This window comes from Neomonachus schauinslandi, chromosome 5 (assembly GCF_002201575.2).
Source record: "Neomonachus schauinslandi chromosome 5, ASM220157v2, whole genome shotgun sequence".
Classification (NCBI taxonomy): Eukaryota; Metazoa; Chordata; class Mammalia; order Carnivora; family Phocidae; genus Neomonachus; species Neomonachus schauinslandi.
Genome location: NC_058407.1, coordinates 118,786,711 through 118,808,140, shown reverse-complemented (window position 1 = coordinate 118,808,140; position 21,430 = coordinate 118,786,711). Strand labels below are relative to the sequence as shown.

The 21,430-nt window shown below is 36.7% G+C and overlaps 1 protein-coding gene across 2 annotated transcripts in view; it reads left to right on the top strand.

The window, feature by feature from the left end:
* The window catches only part of PLXDC2 (plexin domain containing 2), a 469,806-nt gene that overhangs the window by 413,770 nt on the left and 34,606 nt on the right, over positions 1 to 21,430 (top strand). For both annotated transcript variants that reach the window (XM_021696777.2, XM_044915539.1), the window contains one exon: positions 6,802 to 6,962. In XM_021696777.2, the coding sequence (XP_021552452.1) occupies positions 6,802 to 6,962 (161 nt within the window). The remainder of the gene's footprint in view (positions 1 to 6,801; positions 6,963 to 21,430) is intronic.

Below are 21,430 nucleotides of genomic sequence, written 5' to 3'. Positions count from 1 at the left end.
TAGCAAAAAAAAAATGGCCTTGATTTGATAAGCTTTTCACATATATCTATATACTTCCTTTTTGGGCTTTGAGGCTCCGTTTTATGGTATCTTACTATCCTTTATCACTAATTGCTCTTAATTGAATACAGGATGAAAGGCTAAAAAAGTTAAAAATTTGAATTGTCCTGTGCGCAATACTGTATGCGTATGAGTATAGTTGTATGGCTTTTGTTCACTTTCGGACATGAATGAAAGAGCATAAGATATTTCTAAGACTAGAATAAGAGTTTCAGTCTTCCGACTAGATTACTCGTGACCTTTTGGAATAGCTCCTCCAAGTCCTCATGGACTCTCATGAGCTTAAGTTTGTACCTGAAATAGGCTCAAGGTTTTCTCTGACCCAGTTCTGTATGCCAGTTTCCAAGAATGATCAGTCAAACCACAGGAATAAATGACTATTTCCAAAATTGACATTTTTGTTTACTGTCTTTTCTGAAGGATTGAAATCAATTTGAGCCGTCCACCCGCGAGGTGAATGAACTAAATTTCAATGATGGAAATTACTAGCACTTGCTTACACTTTAAATTTAAATTTTGTGTTTGAGGTGGTCATCATTTTTAACACAGATGATCTCCTGATTTCTGTTTGCAGGTACCCGTGAGTGTGAAACCCTGTATCATTTAATGGGGCAGTGATACCAAACTGGAAACAAATGGTGAAAGAATTTAAAATCAAAGCACATCAATAGAGTGATCACTTCATCTCCAGATTCAACAACCTTTTAATATGCCATCATAATACTTGTTAGTAGAGAAAGCAGCTAGAGTAGAGATGCAGACAACTTGCCTAAATAATATGAAAATGGAAAAATACGTTCTCCAGAAATCTTTTTGCAATTTTGGCCACTCCATTCAGATGACAACTCTGAAGCATTTGGAAATAGCACTCGCTTGGGACACAAGGATGCCTCTGTAATATTTTGGAATTGAATTTGTTGTATTTCTCCTTAAATGGTTTGCCCTAATTACAACACAGAGTAAAGTCATATGCACGGTTGCAGATCCCTCAATATTTATTTTGTCTCCTGGTTAGCAATATTTTGAGAGTCTATGAAGATTGTTTATTTTGTTAAAATCATCATCCAGAAATGTCATAAAATATTTATTTGGCTAGCAACAAACTAGACTCTGTACAGATTTCATTAGACATGAAATGGTGTCTTAACATCCACACCACTGCAAAGGAGTGTTTTAGAAAGGAGATAATGTAACTAAGCCATTATCGAAAATATAAATAAGTAATAAGTGAGAAAGTAAACATTTATGACTAAGTGAAGGCAGTGAGTGAGGTTTCAAGGTATAAATCCGGTTATGATTTTATGTTCTAAAGATTAGCAATTTACGTCCTCCAAGTCAGTGGTAATTTTACTGACTGGAGCTCTTATTGAATAAAACATGTTTCTGGCTCTCTCGTTTCTCTCCGGGAAGGGCTATATTTTGCCTGCTGCCTCCTCAACAGGTGCTGGTTCACTTGGGAAGTGGCAGCCTGAAGCTAACTCACAAGTGTCTTGTTCTTCCCTTCCCTATTCTGCACACACACACACCAAGTGAGGCTGAATCTTGGCATGCTGCTTATAAAAGACTACTAATCCCAGAGATAGAAACAGATGCTATTTGGATGGATGGATCTGAGGGTGGGAGGGATGGATAGATGCGGAGAGGGATGGAAGGATAGATGGATGGAATTACACATGGGATTTGAAGAAAAATTCAAGGCTTCCCCTCTTGACCCAAGTAGATTTTTTTTTGCCACATCTTCTCCAAAGCAACATTTTAAATTAATCCTGTTTTCCCATGACAGTAATGTATCATACTTTTAAAAATAAGAAAAAATCCAAGTGCACAAAGTACAAAGATACCAGCATACTTAAGAATAAAGCCAAACTTTAAAAGTAACAAATGTTAAGGGCAAAAACATAATTTATATGGTGTCATGAATCAGACACCATCATTTGCCTCAACCTGCCTCATATTAGAAGTAATAATACAATGGCTACATTAATTAGGTGCTTATCATATACCAGCTACCCTCCTAAGCATTTTATATGTGTTCAATGGTTAATTCTCACAGCACTCCTATGGGGTAGTTACTGTTACTGACTCCACTGCAGAGATAAGATAACTGAAGACCAGATAAAGTAATTTATTATAACCTTGTTTGATTTTTATTGGAGAAGTGGTATTTTATTGGATTCCAAGAGCTGTAACCCATTTTCAACAGGTTTATTTTTCTTTTTTATTCCTCCTCTCTCCTTCCATCCCTTCTGACAAACATGGATTTTCAGTGCATATGACAGCAGACATAGTCCCAGAGAAGTGACAAGTCAGACACAGCCCCTGACCTCTTGAAGGCACAATGTTAATCCTTTAACCATATTTAAGTTAATTTTTCTTCTTTGAAATTACCAAGGATTTTTTAGAATTCTTTGCCAGAATTGATAACATGAAGTAAGAAGAAATAGCAGTACATACATTTCAGTGTCAGTTGAGGGGTTAGTGATCAGAGGCTCAGGGTGCAGACTCTGAGGCTAGACTGCTAGTGTGTGAGTCCCCATTCCAATTTCGTTGATTTTTTCAAAGAACCAATTTTCATTAATTTTCTCTATTATTTTTTTTATTCTTTATTTTGCTTATCTCTGCTCTCATCTTGATTATTTTCTTCCTTCTGCTAACTTCAGGTTTAGTTTGTTTTTTTCCTTCTAGTTCCTTAACTTGTAAAGTTAGGTCACAGATTCGAGATCTTTCTTGTTCTTAACGTAAGCATTAACGGCTGTAAATTCTCTCCTTAGCCCTGCTTTTGCTGTAGCGCCCAAGTTTTGGTTTTTGTGTTTTTGTTTTCATTCATATCTAATTTCTCTTGTGATTTCACGATGATACATTCGTTGGTCAAGAGTGTGTTGCTTAATTTCCACAAATTTGTGAATTTCCAGTTTTATTTCTGTTACTGATTTCTTAACTCCATCCCACTGTGGATGGAGAAACTTCTTTGTATGATATCTATTTTTTTACACCTGTTGAGACTTAATTTGTGGCCTAACATATGGTCTACCCTAAAAGGTCTTCCATGCACACTTGAGAAGAATTGTATGTTGTTATTGGGTAGAGTGTTCTGTATATGTCTGTTCGATCTAGTTGGTTTATTGTGGTAAGTCCTCTTTTTTTACTTATCTTCTGTCTGGTTGTTCTTTCCAATATTGAAAGTGGGATATTGAAATTTCCAACTATTATTACAGAAACGTCTGTTTCTCCCTTCAATTCTGTCAGTTTTTGCTTCATATTTTTTGATGGTTTGTCATTAGCTATGTAAATGTTTATAATTGTTATATCTTCTTACTGTATTGAAACCTTTTATTAATACTTGGTGCGCTTCTTTGTTTCATAACCTTTTGGATTGAAAATCTATTTAGTCTGACATTAGTATAGTTACCTCTGCTGTCTTTTAGTTACTATTTGCATGGAATATATTTTTTTATACTTTCACTTACAATCTATTTGTATCCGAAGTTAGTATCGTATAGTCAGCATATAGTTGGATCTTGTGTTTTTATTCTTTCTGAAAGTCTGTGTCTTTTGATTGGAGACTTTAATCCATTTAAATGTAAAACGATTACTGATAATGTGTGAACAAGATGGAAATACCAACATTTTTGCTATTTGTTTCTATGTGCCTCCAGCATTACTGTCTTCTTTCGTGTTTAGTTTATTTTTTTGTAGGGAATGTTTAAATTCCTTGGCTTTTGTGCTCGCTCTCTCTAATAAATAAATAAATAAACAGGGGCACCTGGGTGGCTCAGTCAGTTAAACATCCAACTCTTGATTTTGGCTCAGCTCAGATCTCTCAAGGTAGTGAGAGCAAGCCCCGCATCAGGCTCCATGTTCAGTGTGGAGTCTGCTTGAGATTCTCTCTCTTCCTCTCCACCCCCCACTCTCTCGTTCTCTCTCAAATAAATGAATGAATAAATAAATAAATATTCCTTGCCTTTTGTCTGGATTATAGCTATTTTCTTTCTTGTTATCTTAGGGATTCTCTCTTTGAGTTTGTCTTTCAAAAGTTTGGTTATAATGCATCTTGGTGTGGGTCTTTTTGACTTCATCTTACTGGAGTTCCTTGAGCTTCTTGGATGTTTATATTCATGTCTTTCATTAAATCTGGGACATTTTCAGCCATTATTTCTTAAAATATTCTCTCTCCCCCTCTCTCTGTCCCTCCTTCCTGGACTCCTGCAGTGTGCATGTTGATCTACTTGATGGCCCCTTGGCTCTTTTTCTTTCTGTCCCTCAAAGTCAATGATTTCCACTGTCCTGTCTTTCAAGTCCACTGGTTCTTTGTTCTGCCTGCTCAAATCTGCCTTTGAATCCCTCTAGTGAATTTTTCATTTCAGTTATTGTATTTTTCAGCTCCAGAATTTCTTTTTGCTTTCTTTTTAGGTTTTCTATCTCTGTATTGATATTTCCATCTTGTTCACACATTGTTTTCTTGACTCTCTCCCCATCTGCTTTTGATTCTTTGAGCATCTTCAAGACAGTTGTTTTAAACTCTATTGTACTGCCATCAGTTCTTTTTCAGGAACAGTTTCTGTTGTTTTTTTTTCCCTTTGAATAAGCTATACTTTCCTGTTTCTTTGCATATTTTGTGAATTTTTGTTAAAAACTGGACATTTGAATCTAATAATGTGGTAACTCCAGAAATCAGATTCTCCCCCTGCCCTTCCCCAGGGCTTGCTGCTTTTTGATATTATTTTTGTTATTGTTGATTGTCTTCTTTGTTGTTGTTGTTGCTGCTGCATACTGTCTCTATGCTGAGGATCAGCTGAGGTGTAATCTTACTGTCTTTTCAATTCTTTTCTGAGCCATTTCCTGGGCATATGCACTCACTGTCTAATTTTCCGCCATACATGCAGTTGTTTTTGAATGTCCTAGTCTTTACTATCTAGCTCCCAAAAGTGGAAAAAGAGAAAAATGAAGTGGGGGAGGGTGAAAAGAGCCCTGGCTCTTTAAATCCCTTGGAAGTTACTTCAGCCAGAGGGGGAAGGGCTTGAAACAATGGAGGAAGGTAGGAGAAACCAATGGCTCCATCTTTGTGCCTCTGTGATGAGAAGCACCAATCAGTGGTCAGAACACAGATCCCTGATCTCTGAAGGACAGGGTACTTTTTGCCTGCGCTGGCTCCTGCAGGCTACTTCAGGAGCATATGTGCAGCTGCCTGCCACATGACTGAGGGGTGGAGGATGGGTAGCCACTATTATGCTAAGAGTTGACATTGACTGAAATTAACCACAATTTACAGTACAAGCCTTTCTCCTGAAAGTTGCAAGCCTTCGATAGAGTCCAAAGTGCCAACATAATTGTCAGACACATTCTGCCAATGCAATTGTTGTCTATGTAGGGAGACAGATTCCTGTTACTTCATACTCTTCCTTCTTCCCAGAATCCTCTCTGTGAGTGAATTTTTATAGAATGAATTACTGTTTAAATTGTATATTCTTTCAATAATGAATTTTAGTTATGTAAGGGAAAGCTTTAGGATATTGAGCTTTATTAGATTTGGAGAAGAATTACCAAACACCAACTATGGGTCTCAAGCAGATAACAAACAAACAATAACAACAAAAATGTAAAAGATGGGCTGGAAGAATTGGGAAGTCACGTTTCTTTGCTTTACCTGGAATTCTGTTATTGCACATTGACCGCACATTCTGAGAGGCAGTCATGTATGCTTTTTATTAGCAAAAATCTAAAATAAGAGAAATAAATCAGTGTTTTTTAAATGAGGTTCAACAGACAAAAATAATGTTTAAAATAAAGATGCAAATTAGTAATGAAAAGATTAGGAATCACTGCTGTAGAACTTTTATGAATATTAAGTAATTTTCTAATGGTTCAAAAATATCAATCATAGTATGCACATAAACATGGTTACCTGCTGCACATAATTTAAGATCTTTAAATACCCGAGTAGTCATCAAAGATTGCAGAATTTTAGAACAAGAGAAGACTTTAGAGATTAGCTTTATTTGGTTGACTGACTTTTGAGTTGGATAATTATCACTTTAGAAATTTAATTTCTTTTTCCTGATTCTCTGAAAATGGGTATTACAGTGGAAAACATCTCAGTAAAAGTCAGACCAAATGATACTGGTTTGTGGCATAGTGGAATATTTTGATATGCTATGTGTTCTCTTCAGATGGTGATAAAACTATTTGAGGGTCATTTAGCATCCATCTGTTACTCTTTTAAAGAGCATTTCAGTTTAAAACAGATTTTGAAAACTAGCCTTTGAACTCATGCATAGACTTTCTGAAAATGCCTATCTAGCCCACCAAAAGAAGCATTATACTCTTCAATATAAAATTTCCAGAAGAAAATGAGAGAGGAACTTTCAAACAGTAATCAATTTTTCCATAGGTAAAAGTGCCAGTGGTTTAATGAGAAAAATCAAAGTTAAATTTATTATATAGTTAATTAGAATTTTAGATTTTGCACAGTACTTTTAGAATAAAGGCTGTTAATTTTGTTTATTGAACTATAAATTAAAACAATTACAAAGTATTTTTAATCATTAATAGCATGGAATTTTCATTGCCCAAATGAAGAGTATCTAACTTCTAAAATTGGTGTCATGGAAAAGAAGAGTTGTACAGAAAGTAAAAGAAAAAATTCTAATGGTACTTTATTAAAACTGTAAACATCCCCTATAATGAAAATGCAAACCTAAAAGCACACACATGAATGTTCTGACAGCTGTGCTGTTCTTTCAGCTTCTACAGATGACAGTGCAGCCGAGAAGAAAGGGGGCACCCTTCATGCTGGCCTCATTGTTGGAATTCTCATCCTGGTCCTCATTATAGTAGCAGCCATTCTCGTGACCATCTATATGTATCATCATCCAACGTCAGCAGCCAGCATTTTCTTTATTGAGGTAAGTGTCAGGCATAACACATGAAAATCATGCTGATTGATGAACTCTGTGCATTTGCTAACACCACCTGTATTTAATATTCAACACATGACTTCTGCATTTTGCAGTTGCAAGCAGGCGGGTTTCACGCATGCACGCACACACACACACACATATTGATAGATTGCTTTCATATGATAAATTCACTTATCTCAGGGGCTTTTAAAAAAATAAGCTATCTTGCCTTTCGCGGATCTAAAGAAAAATAGAAACCATCATGTTTTTGTCCTGTTAGACCAAGTGTGTTAATCAGCTGTTCACCTGATCATAGAAGGAAATTCACCATGTGCTGGAGGCTGCAGGACTTGGCTTAAATATATTGATCAGTAAATACTAATTGAGTATTGGCTGGATTCATAATACAATATGGTGGGCCTGCTCTCAAGATGCTCACAAACCATTTAGGAAAAATATAGCTTTCACTACAAAATAACAATAAGCTATAACAGGCATAACCAGAAGATAATGGTATGTGCCATCACCATTTTGTGTAATGGGTGTATATTTATATGTTTGCATATGAATGTGCATGCACATGTGGGCACACACACACACACACTCAGCCACAAAGGGAACACTGTGCTGAATTGGTGTTCTGTTTTCATATACAGAATGTAGATTTAGTGCCAGTTCCCAAGAACAATCAGGTAGGAAGGCCAAGGGCTGTGCTTAAGGGTCTAAAGCTAGCCCTGATGTTCAGAAGGACTGAAATTGGGATGCTGGTAGGGCAGTGAATAAAGTTCTTGTCACATTCTCTGTCCCAGACAGTTGGAATTCCTGGGACCTTCATGTGTGCAGCTTTCATTCCAACATCTTAATGGGGCTACTGCTCTTCCAACCCCAAATAAATAGTAAAGCAATGGAGGAAATCTTCTCCCTTAGAGTTTCAAACCCAAAAATTTGAAATCCTTTCCAATTCATTGGGTGATGTACGAAAAGATTGCTTAGACTTTTGTTCACGTGTTGAGTGAGAAATTATAATAAATTTTAAACTACAGGATTACCTTTGTCCCCTATAATAAGGAGAGATGAGTGCTAATCAACTAAATAATTGCTCAAAAATCCTATATGTCTCTCAGCTGTCTGTAGAATAAAGTGCAGTCTCCTTAGGTCGGCATTCGAGGCCTTGGCCTTCTAGATCTTGTCCATCATTTTGATCTTTATCCCATGCATCTTCTACCTGGAGATAACAATACCATCAAATTTCACTTTTTACTCTTCTCTATTCACACTCCAAATTTTCCATGCCACTAGGACTTTGCTCATTCTGTTTCCTCCACCAAGAAAGCCCTCCCCTTCCATCCCAATTCTTGAGTTTAGGATCCGAACAGCCTTTGATGCCATGTACCCCATAAGCTTCCCTTAACCATCTCTGTCTGGACAGCTGGACATAATCTCTCTTCCTCCTCTGAAATTCTATCCATCATGATTTACCTGTGTCTTTCTATGGCATTTACCTTTCTGTTTCACATTAGAATTAACTATGTATATGATTTATTCCCCCCTACTAACTTAAAAGTTCCTTAAGATTAGGATTAAAACAAAGTTTCCTTCAAATAAGAGGTATTCCATCAATATTTTCTGGAAAAAAAAATCTTTTGACATTTAGCACTTCCATTAAAATTTTACATATGATGTATTCCGGAAATGGCATCCCCATTTAAAATCATAATAATTATGACATTATCAAGCATTTCATTTAGTTGGAAAGCTGTTTTTAAGTTTTGCTAATATGCTTGCTTTTCATGGAAGAAAGTAGGAAACTTTCCTGGGTCATGAATGCGTTCTTCAAACAGCTGACAAGTGACAAGCTGCAAAGCTTCAGTGACTAACCAGACATCAGCCTGATGCTATAAACCCTTACTTACTGAAGGCTTTAAATGCGCTGTGCAGTCTATTTTCTGACATTGTAAAAAAGAAGATACTGTGAAATATCTGATGGTGATGGAATTGGCAAGTTGCACGGTGCAGAGGACCTAGTTCACATCAGTGCATAGCAATCCCTGTGTAAATACAAAGTGAGACTGAAGAACAGTGAAAGGGTTTTTTGGTTTTTGGTTTTTGTGGGGGTTTTTTGGGCATTCATCTTAGAGATAATTTCTTTCTATGCCCTCATAACACAAAGGAAGAGACTGAAGCTCAGAGTGGTGGAATGATTTCTCCAAAGTCAAAGGGCCATAGTTGTAGGAAGAACTCTCTTGTCTTTTCACACTCAAGTAAGTGGAATCATTCCGCAGGTTCCTGAGCTTTTCTTCCCTTTGCCTTTTTCCTTCCCATTGGGTCGACTGCCAATTTCTGCATAAATCACTTCCTCTTTGACACCCTGCTTGCTGTCCCCATGCAGCTCACAGTGGCTGGTCAGCGGGTGATTTTTGAAGATGATAATCATAGCTTTACTATTATTAAAGCTGACCCATGTTGACAACGTCAAAACACAGACCCTTCATGACTTAACAGTTACTGACATGCTAGACCCAGGAATTTGAAGGTTTTGAATTACTAGTTAAATTAGAGTCATTGGTGCATAAAGAGATTGAATTTACCAATATTGTGTAAATTGCTTTTCATGTTCCTCATTATACTGCTATCTACTTTTTAAGTGAAATTGATGTGCTTTCTCCCATTATGAAAACAATACCTGTTCATTATAGAAAATTTGCAGACATGTAAAGAAGAAAAAGTAGAGGTCATCTTTATAGTGCCGACGTGCAGAAACAGTCACTATTACTATTTTTAATTTATTTTCTGCTGGAATTTTTATATGCAGAATTTGATGTATTCCCACTTTAGTTAACTGTGATTTCACTGAAATTCAAACTGTTATTTTTTTAAATAACATATTTTCCATTTGTAAACATTTTGATAGCTGTATACTATTCCATTCAGTGTTCATTCAGTAGCTTTTATTGATTGCCTCTTATGCTGTCAAGTGGTATTCAGAAAGCACTGAGGGCCTAACATTGCCTAGAAGTAAAAAAGAGCCTTATTGTACCCAATTTGACTATATATTAGGTTCCTATTGCTGCTGTAACAAATTACCACAAACCTAGGAGCTTAAAATAACACATGCTTATTATCTGACAGGTTTGGAAGTGAGAAGTCCAGAATTAGTCTCACTGGGCTAATTAGTCTCACTGGAGGTCAGAAGTTTAGAATTAGTCAAGGTGTCAGCAAAGCTAGTTCCTTCTAGAGGTTTCAGGAGAAGCTGTTGACCATTTTCAGCTGCTAGAAGCTGCATGCATTTCTTGACTCCTAGCCTCTTCTAATCATTCCAACCTCTGCTGTCATCACATCTTCTACTACCAACTCTAAACCCCTTTGCCTCCCTCTTGTAAGGCCCCTTGTGATTACATCAGGTTCATTTGGATAATCCTGGATAATCTCCCCATCTCAAACTCCTTAATTTAATCCCATCTACAAAGTTCATTTTCCCATAGAAGGTAGCATGGACAGATTTTGGCTATTAGGACATGGACATCTTTGGAAGGTTATCATTCTACCAAGCACAAACTGCATCAAATATAAGATGCATCACACACTACCCATTAAACTGTGACAGGCCCTTGACCTATAAAACACATTCCAATTTTTGTGATATTAAAATGTTACCCAGTGTGTATCTTATGTGTTTTTCATAATGAAATCCAGATTGCATCGAATGCTTGTAGGACTTAGTCCCTGTGCTACACTGTGTACACTGTGATGAAATTTAATGACTTTGCCCTTGAGTGGATAGACCAGAGTTCGTGCAACCAATCTTGTATTGTGGAGCATTGGGGCTCTTCCTTTTTCTTGTTGTTGTTTTTGCTATTATAATTGTCCTGTTATGAAATAATAATGGTAACAGTGAGCATTTTTTAAATTCACTAGTGGAAGTGATTTACACTTATTACCTCATGTAATCCTCACAAAGACCCTAGGGTAAATGAAGATTATCTCCATATCAAAGATGATGAAACTGAGGCACAGCATTTAAGTAACTTGCTCAACATCATGCATTTAGCCTAGTGGTGGAGTCAGAATTGAGCCCTGGCTTAACCACTGGGCCATGCTGCCTCTCTGTGTAAAGGGGCTTTCCTCCTGCACTGGGTAAAAATATAGAAGGATATAGATTATGGCCTTAGATTAGATTCTCAAAAGTAGAATCAAAAGAAGAAATAAGCCATTTGATGGCACTGAAATATTGCCAAAATCATTGTCTGGAGCTGTACACCAATTTATGTAGCTATTGTTGCTCTTGTCTCGTTTTAGTGAAGGTAATGACAGTGGATGTTATCTATGTGTTTTTTTTCTTTCAGAAAAAATACACCAGTTATTGTACATTTCATGGACACAAATTCTCTCCCTCATACAAAGTGCTTAAATGGGCTTTAGCTTTTTTTCTAAGATTTTATTTATTTGAGAGAGAGAGAGCAGGGGGTGGGGGAGCCGCAGAGAGATAGGGAGAAGCACACTCCCTGCTGAGCAGGTAGCCTGACTTGGGGCTCGACCCCAGGACCCTGAGATCATGACCTGAGCCAAAGGCAGCTGCTTAACTGACTGAGCCACCCAGGTGCCCCTGGCCTTTAGCTTTTAAACATCATGTTTGTAGGGGTAAAATTGGCTTAAAATGGGAATTAAAATCTAGAAATACATCCTTATGTGGAATGCTAAGTATATGGGACAAAAGGCAATAAAATAACTAAAATGAAGAGAAAAGTACACAAGAGTCAAGAGTCCTTGTGATAAAGCAGGTCAGCACCTTATACATTATGCAATTAAGCAATAATTAACTTGTTCATATCCCATGTCGTCATATACAGGATCAGGTATAAGAGTTTCATTCTCCTAATACATTCAGTCTTTACTCAGTCTGGCAGAATAGTCTGTTTTTCAGGAACTTATCTTCTATTCTTCCATCATCCCCTTCACATTTTGCCCTGAACGTTTTCTTTAACTTTTTGCTAGATGATTTTCATTTTTTGTTTACCTGACTTGTCTCATTAATTTTTTTTTATTTCATTATGTTATGTTAATCACCATACATCATTACTTTTGATGTAGTGTTCCATGATTCATTGTTTGCGTATAACATTAAGTGCTCCATTCAATACATGCCTGCTTTAATACCCATCACCAGGCTAACCCATCACCCCACCCCCATCCCCCCTAGAACCTTCAGTTTGTTCCTCAGAGTTCATAGTCTCTCATGGTTCGTCTCCCCCTCTGATTTCTCCCTCTTCATTTTTCCCTTCCTACTATCTTCTTTTTTTTAACATATAATGTATTATTTGTTTCAGGGGTACAGGTCTGTGATTCAACAGTCTTACACAATTCACAGTGCTCACCATAGCACATACCCTCCCCAATGTCCCATCACCCAGCCACCCCCTCCCTCCCACCCTCCACCACTCCAGCAACCCTCAGTTTGTTTCCTGAGATTAAGAATTCCTCATATCAGTGAGATCATATGATATATGTCTTTCTCTCATTGACTTATTTCGCTCAGCGTAATACCCTCCAGCTCCATCCACGTCATTGCAAATGACAAGATTTCATTCCTTTTGATGGCTGCATAATAGTCCATTGTATATATATATACCACATCTTCTTTATCCATTCATCTGTCGATGGACATCTTGGCTCTTTCCACAGTTTGGCTATTGTGGACATTGCTGCTATAAACATCGAGGTGCACATACCCCTTCGGATCCCTACATTTATATCTTTGGGGTAAATACCCAGTAGTGCACTTGCTGGGTTGTAGGGTAGCAATATTTTCAACTCTTTGAGGAACCTCCCTACTGTTTTCCAGAGTGGCTGCACCAGCTTGCATTCCCACCAACAGTGTAGGAGGGTTCCCCTTTCTCCGCATCCCCGCCAACATCTGTCGTTTCCTGACTTGTTAATTTTAGCCATTCTGACTGGTGTGAGGTGGTATCTCATTGAGGTTTTGATTTGGATTTCCCTGATGCTGAGTGCTGTTGCACACTTTTTCATGTGTCTGTTGGCCATTTGGATGTCTTCTTTGCAAAAATGTCTGTTCATGTCTTCTGCCCATTTCTTGATTGGATTATTTGTTCTTTGGGTGTTGAGTTTGATAAGTTCTTTTTAGATTTTGGATACTAGCCCTTTATCTGATATGTCATTTGCAAATATCTTCTCCCATTCTGTCGGTTGTCTTTTGGTTTTGTTGACTGTTTCTTTTGCTGTGCAAAAGCTTTTCGTATGAAAACACAACTGTTCAAAATCTTTGGGATGCAGCAAAGGCAGTCCTAAGAGGAAAGTATATAGCAATACAAGCCTTCCTCAAGAAACAAGAAAGTTCTCAAATACACAACCTAACCCTACACCTAAAGAAGCTGGAGAAAGAACAACAAATAAAGCCTAAACCCAGCAGGAGAAGAGAAATAATAAAGATCAGAGCAGAAATCAATGAAATAGAAACCAAAAGAACAGTAGAACAGATCAACGAAACTAGGAGTTGGTTCTTTGAAAGAATTAACAAGATTGATAAACCCCTGGCCAGACTTATGAAAAAGAAAAGAGAAAGGACCCAAATAAATAAAATCATGAATGAAAGAGGAGAGATCACAACCAACACCAAAGAAATACAAACAATTATAGGAACATATTATGAGCAACTATATGCCAGCAAATTAGATAACCTGGAAGAAATGGATGCATTCCTAGAGATGTATCAACTACCAAAACTGAACCAGGAAGAAATAGAAAACCTGAACAGACCCATAACCACTAAGGAAATTGAAGCAGTCATCAAAAATCTCCCAACAAACAAGAGCCCAGGGTCAGATGGCTTCCCCGGGGAAGTCTACCAAACATTTCAAGAAGAATTAATACCTATTCTTCTGAAACTGTTCCAAAAAATAGAAATGGAAGGAAAACAGAAATCAGTGGCATTCCTATACACCAACAACAAGACAGAACAAAGAGAAATTAAGGAGTCGATCCCATTTACAATTGCACCCAAAACCATAAGATACCTAAGAATAAATCTAACCAAAGAGGCAAAGAATCTGTACTCAGAAAACTAGAAAATACTCATGAAAGAAATGGAGGAAGACACAAAGAAATGGAAAAACATTCCATGCTCATGGATTGGAAGAACAAATATTGTGAGGATGTCATCACTACCTAGGGCAATCTACACATTCAATACAATCCCCATCAAAATGCCATCAACCTTTTTCAAAGAAATGGAACAAATAATCCTCAAATTTGTATGGAACCAGAAAAGACCCCAAATAGCCAGAGGAATGTTGAAAAAGAAAAGCAAAGCTGGTGGCATCACAATTCCTGACTTCAAGCTCTATTACAAAGCTGTCATCATCAAGACAGTATGGTACTGGCACAAAAACAGACACATAGATCAGTGGAACAGAATAGAGAGCCCAGAAATGGACCCTCAACTCTATGGTCAACTAATCTTCGACAAAGCAGGAAAGAATGTCCAATGGAAAAAAGACAGTCTCTTCAACAAATGGTGTTGGGAAAATTGGACAGCCACATGCAGAAGAATGAAACTGGACCATTTCCTTATACCACACACAAAAATAGACTCAAAATGGTTGAAGGACCTAAGTGTGAGACAGGAATCCATCAAAATCCTAAAGGAGAACACAGGCAGCAATCTCTTCGACCTCAGCCGCAGCAACTTCTTCCTAGAAACATTGCCAAAGGCAAGGGAAGCAAGGGCAAAAATGAACTATTGGGACTTTTCTCATTAATTTTCAAAAAGACACCTGATTTTTACCAAAATCTATCATATGACACAAGAACACTAATGTACTTTAAAATCTTTTTTAAAATAAGGTTTATGGGCGCCTGGGTGGCTCAGTTGGTTAAGCGACTGCCTTCGGCTCAGGTCATGATCCTGGAGTCCCGGGATCAAGTCCCGCATCGGGCTCCCTGCTCGGCAGGGAGTCTGCTTCTCCCTCTGACCCTCCTCCCTCTCATGCTCTCTGTATCTCATTCTCTCTGTCTCAAATAAATAAATAAAAAAATCTTTAAAAAAAAAAAAAAGTTGGTTAAAATAAGGTTTATTACCTTGAAATAAAATAGGAGAGAACAAATATTCAAATAATCACAAGCACCTTAATTTTTAATAGATTTTAATAAAACTACTATCTCTTTGGAAGAATTTAATATACCTTAGATTCTACATTAATGTTTGCTGAACATTTCTAGGCATAGATTCTGTGATTTGTAATAAATTTCATTGTTGCATGTTACAGAGAACAATATTACACTGTTACTATCACATATCACAATTTAAGATTTTTAACTAAAATGCATAAAATATAATCTAACTGAAGGTCAAGAAAATAGTATTATAAAGTGCTAACCACATGAAAAAGAATCCCCGTGAAAGGATTCTATGTGGACTATAAACAAAGTGCTTTAGACTAGTAATCTTAATGAAAGAATTTATGTTGAATACTGCCCTTGATTTTTCTTAGTAGTTAAACAATGGCTGGTATTTAGACATTTATCTCCAGATTTGATTGTTCTCTATTAATAAAAATGAAGATAAACAGATAAGACCCTAATGATAAAGGTGATCAATACCTTGGAAAGTAGATTCTATGAGTAAGATATTAAAGCTTTTTGTAAAGCAAAAACTTAGAATACTTCATTATGTTACCGATGCTATAAAGTACTACTGAACACATCCTTGCAGAGAAAGAAATCAGGACAAAGGGCTCATTTAAGATGATAGAGAAGAAAGCAAAAATTATAGGCACAATGCCCTTCATGTCTCATGAGGACACTGACATAATGCACAGGCAATGGGGTCTGCCTTTATATAGGATATAATTCTTACCCTGAGGATTAGAGAAAAGACAGGGTATAGAGCTGATCTGTCAGTGTGATAGCCACTAGCCCTATGTGGCTATCGAGCACTTGAAATGTGACTCCTCTGGAATGTGATGTATGTAAAATACCCACCAGTTTTGAAGTTTCAAGGAAAGAATGTATAATAGCTCATTAATAATTTCTATATTAATTACATGTTAAAAGGAAAATATCTTGGGTATATTGGGTTAAATAAAATATATTATTAAAATTAATTTGGGGGGCAGTCCAAGAAACCAGCGCAGGAAGATCCTGAACTCACCTCCTCCCATGGACACACTGAATCCACAGCTGCACACTGAACAATTCCCTATGAAAAAGACCTGAAAAACTGTGGAACAGCTCCTTCACAACAAATGATAAAAGGGCCATATGGAGACAGGTAGGCACAGAGAGGCATTCTCACCAAAACCCCACCCGCAGCATGGCAACTCACACTCAGGAGGGATCTCACAAATCCAGAGCTTCTCCCTGAGGAGCAAGGGGTTTTTGCCCCATATCAGGCACCCCAACCCTTGGGACTTGCACCACCAAGATGAACTCCTAAAACATCTGTCTTTGAAAAACAATGGGGCTGCCATCCAAGAGACCCAAAAGTCTGTAGGGTACTAAGATACTGATCTTAAAGGGCTCACTCACAGACTCATCACTCCAAGGCCCACCACAGAAGCAATTTGAAAAGCACCTAAACTATATGTGAAGGAGATTCATTTGTTAATCTTAAAGCATCTGCTGAAGGCAAAAGAGCCTTTGAGACTCTCTCCAGAAATGGTGGTGCTGGTAAGCACCATTTTTTGCACTCTCCCAATACCTTGTTAGTGCTGGTAGGGGCACACAATCCTGGCACTGTCTCACTCCCCTGCTAAAGCAAGCAGGCATGCCCCAGGCCTGTGCTCTCCCACTGCCTCGCTAAAGCCAGTAGGCATGCCCCACCCTTGCACTCTCCCATGAAGCCTCAATAAATAACTGGAAAAATCACGAGTATGTGAAGATTAAACAACATCTACTGAACAACCAAGGGGGCAATGGAGAAATCAAAGGTGAAATCGAAAAATATTTGAGACAAATGAAAATGGAAGTACAACATACTAAAATCTATGGGATGCAGCAAAGTAGTTCTAAGAGGGAAATTCTCAGTTCATAGTGAAACAAGCCTAACTCAAGAAACAAGAAAAATCTCAAAACAATCTACCTTTACACCTAAAGGAACTAGAAAAAGAAAAACAAACAGAGCCTAAAGTTAGTAGAAGGGAAGAAATAACAAAAATAAGAGCACAGATATAAAGTAGAGACTAAAAAGACAGAAGAAAAGATCAATAAGCTGGTACTTTTGAAAAGATAAATAGATTTGACAAACCTTTAGCTAGACTTATCAAAAAAAAAAAAGAGAGGACTCAAGTAAATCAGAAATGAAAGAGGAGAAGTTACAACTGATACCACAGAAAATAAAAAGGATCATAAGACACTACTATGAACAATTATACACTGGCTTAGAAGTATGGATAAATTCCTGGAAGCATATAATCCTCAAAGACTGAATCATGAAGAAATAGACAATCTGAATAGACCAATTACTAGTAAGAAGATTGAATCAGTAATCAAAAATCTCACAACAAACAAAAGTCCAGGATAAGACAACTTTGTTGGTAAATTCTACTAAATATTTTAAGATTTAATACATATCCTTCTTAAATTCTTGCAAAAAATTGAAGAGAGGGAATGCTTCCAAAATCATTTACAAGGCTAGCATTACTCTGATACCAAAAGCAGACAGAGACACCACAAAAAAAGAAAATCCCAGGCCAATACTCCAGTGAACATTGATGCAAAAATCCTCAATAACATGTTAGCAAACCAAATTCAACAATACATTAAAACAATCATGCACCATGATGAAGTGTGATTTGTTCCAGAGATATAAGGATGGTTCAATATTTGCAAATCAATCAACATTATATACCACATTAACAAAATGAAGGAAAAAAACCATACCATCTCAATAGATGCAGAAAAAGCATTTGACCAAATTCAACATCTGTTAATGATAAAAACCCTCAAAAAAGTGGCTATAAAGGGAACATACTTCAACATAATAAAGGCCATATATGACAAGCCCATAGTTAACATCATATTCATCATGAAAAGATAAAAGCTTTTCATCTAAGATGAGGAACAAGAGAAGGATGTCCATTCTTGCCACTTTCATTCAACATAGTATTGAAAATCCTAGCCAGAGCAATTAGGCAAGAAAAAGAAATAAAAGGCATACAAACTGGAAAGGAAGAAGTAAAATGGTCACTAGTTGTGGATGACATGATCTTATATATAGAAAACCCTAAGGTTTCCACCAAAAAACTGTTAGAGATAATAAACAAATTCAGTAAAGTTGTAGGATACAAAATCAATATGCAAATATATGTTGTTTGTATACACTAACAACAAACTCTTAGAAAGGGAAATTAAGAAGACAGTCCCTTTTATAATTGCATCAAAATTCATAAAATTCCTAAGAATAAATTTAACCAATGAGATGAAAGACCTATATGCTAATAATTATATTGATGAAAAAAATTGAAGACACAAATAAATGGATAGATATTCTGCACTTTTGGATTAGGAGAATTAATGATTATATTAAAAAGTCCATATTACTTAAAACAATCTAGAGATTCGAAGCAATCCCTATGTGATGTCAATTCTAAGGCATTTTTCACAGAAATAAAACAAAGAATCCTAAAATTTGTATGGAATAGCAAGAGACCCTGAATAGCCAAAGCAATCTTTTTTTTTTTTAAGATTTTATTTCTTTATTTGACAGAGAGAGACACAGCGAGAGAGGGAACACAAGCACGGGGAGCGGGAGAGGGAGAAGCAGGCTTCCCGTGGAGCAGGGAGCCCGATGTGGGACTCAATCCCAGGACCCTGGGATCATGACCTGAGCTGAAGGCAGACGCCTAACGACTGAGCCACCCAGGCGCCCCTAGCCAAAGCAATCTTGAGAGAGAAGAACAAACCTGGAGGCCTCATGTTCCCTGGTTTGAAATTATATTACATAGCTATAGTAATCAAACACTATGGTATTGGCATAAAAACAGACACAGAGATCAATGGAACAGAATAGAGAGCCAAGAAAAGTTAAACTCCTGCATATGTAGTCAATTAATTTACATCAAAAGATGTAAAAATAACAATGGTGAAAGGACAGTCTCTTCAATAAATGGTTTTGAGAAAACTGGACAACCACATACAAAAGAATGAAACTAGACTACTGTCTTACAATACACAAAAAATTAACTCAAAATAAAGACTTGAATGTAAGACCTAAAACCATAAAACTTGTGGAAGAAAACAGGTGGTAGGCTCCTTGACAGCAGTTGGTGATGATTTTTTGAAACTGACCCCAAAAACAAAGGCAATAAAAACAAAAATAAACAAGTGGGACTACATCAAACTAAAAAGCTTATGCACACCAAAGGAAGCCATCAACAAAATGAAAAGACAACCTATTGTGAATGGGAGAAGAATATTTGCAAATCATATATCCACTAAGAGGTTAATATCCAAAATATATAAAGAGCTCATACAATCCAATAGCAAAAACAAAAATAAATAATCTGATTAATAAATGAGCAGAGGATCTGAATAGACGTTTTTCCAAAGAAACCATGTGGATGGCCAACAGGCACAGGAAAAGATCCTCATTGTTACTAATTAGGGAAATGTAAATCAAAACCACAATGAGATACCACCTCACACTTGTCAGAACGGCTATTATCAAAAAAGACAATAAATAACAGATATTGGCCAGGATGTGGAGAAAAGAGAACCCTTGTGTGCTGTTGGTGGGAATGTAAATTGGTGCAACCGCTGTGGAAATCAGTATGGAGATTCCTCAAAAAATTAAAAATTGAACTACCATATTATCCAGCAATTCCACTTCTGGGTATTTATCCAAAGAAAATGAAAATACTAATTTGAAAAGATATACGCATCCCTACATTCATTGCAGCAGCATTTCTAATAGCCAAGATACGGAAATAACCTAAGTGTCCACTGATGGATGAATGGATAAGGAGGAATGTGTGTATATAGATGCACATATATATACACATATATGTATACATATATATGCACAATAGAATACTACTCAGCTATAAAAAATTAAAATCTTGCCATTTATGATAACATGGTTAACACTAAGTGAAAGAGATCAGAGAAAGACAAATTGCCATATGATTTCACTTATATGTGGAATTTCAAAAACAAAATAAATGAACAAACAAAACTCATAGATACAGAGAACAGGAAGGTGGTTGCCAGAAGGGAGGGAAGTTGAGAGGTGGATGAAATGGGTGAAGGGGGTCAAAAATACAAACTTCCAGTTACAAAATAAATAAGTCACGGGGATGTAATGTACAGCAGGGTGAGTATAGTTAGTAATATTGTCATGTATGTTTGAAAGTAACCAGAAGAGTAAATCTTAAAAGTTATTATCACAAGAGAAAAAATTGTGTAACTTTGTATGGTTTCAGACAGTAACTAGCCTTACTATGATCATTTAACACTATACACAAATATTGAATCATTATGTAGTACACCTGAAACTAATACAATGTTCTATGTCATTTATACCCCAATAAAAATTAATTTCACTTAGTTTTACTGTTTAATGTGGCTACGAGATAGTTCTAACATTATGTTATGTGGCAAACTCTGTATTTCTATTGGATGATGCTGGCTTTAAAGAAAACCTTGCAGAGTGAAGAGGGGATTAGAAAGTCTGATGCTCTCCATATTTTTTGAAAGTAAAAAACCAAGTAATCTTTAGCACCAGGGAGAGGAGATTGCAAGCTTGAGGAGGGAGAGGCTGACAAGGCTATTTGATACATTGTCTATTCACTCATTTATTTATTCAATTTTGTTGATCTCCTATTAAGTGCCTGTTACCCAAGATACAGAGATAAGCAAAAAGGACAAGAGACAATCCTTGCCCTCATGAAGCTTACATTCTGCTGGATAGAGACAGATGATAAACATATTTTAAGCTAGGTGTGGATTTCAAGTTGAATGTTGAGTTCAACTTGAATGCATCAAAAGATGCAACCTTTATATAATGCTTGAAGAAGAAAATGTTACATTTTTTGAACAGTATGATATTTAGTCAAATAACCAAGGATATAAGAGTTTGTGATGATCTTTATGCCTGAACTTGCAGTTTGCTAATCATCATCATCATTTTATCATTTAAGACTTTTTATAGAGTTCTAGATATATAGAAGGAAGAAAGGAAGGAAGGAAGGAAGGAAGGAAGGAAGGAGGGAGGGAGGGAGGGAGGGAGGGAGGGAAGGAAGGAAGGAATACAGTTTTCTAAAATAGTTATTGTTCCTGAAGGACAGAACAGTTTCAGCATTCTTAAATTGTGCACACTGATAAAACCAGGACAACATGTCTAAATACCAGTCGTTCATATCATACTTTGGAATTCTTATTATTTCTAGGGGACAAAAATATCTGCCTTTAGTGGAAGTACCCAGTATTTTTATCATCAAAATCATAGAATGTGAAAACAAAAA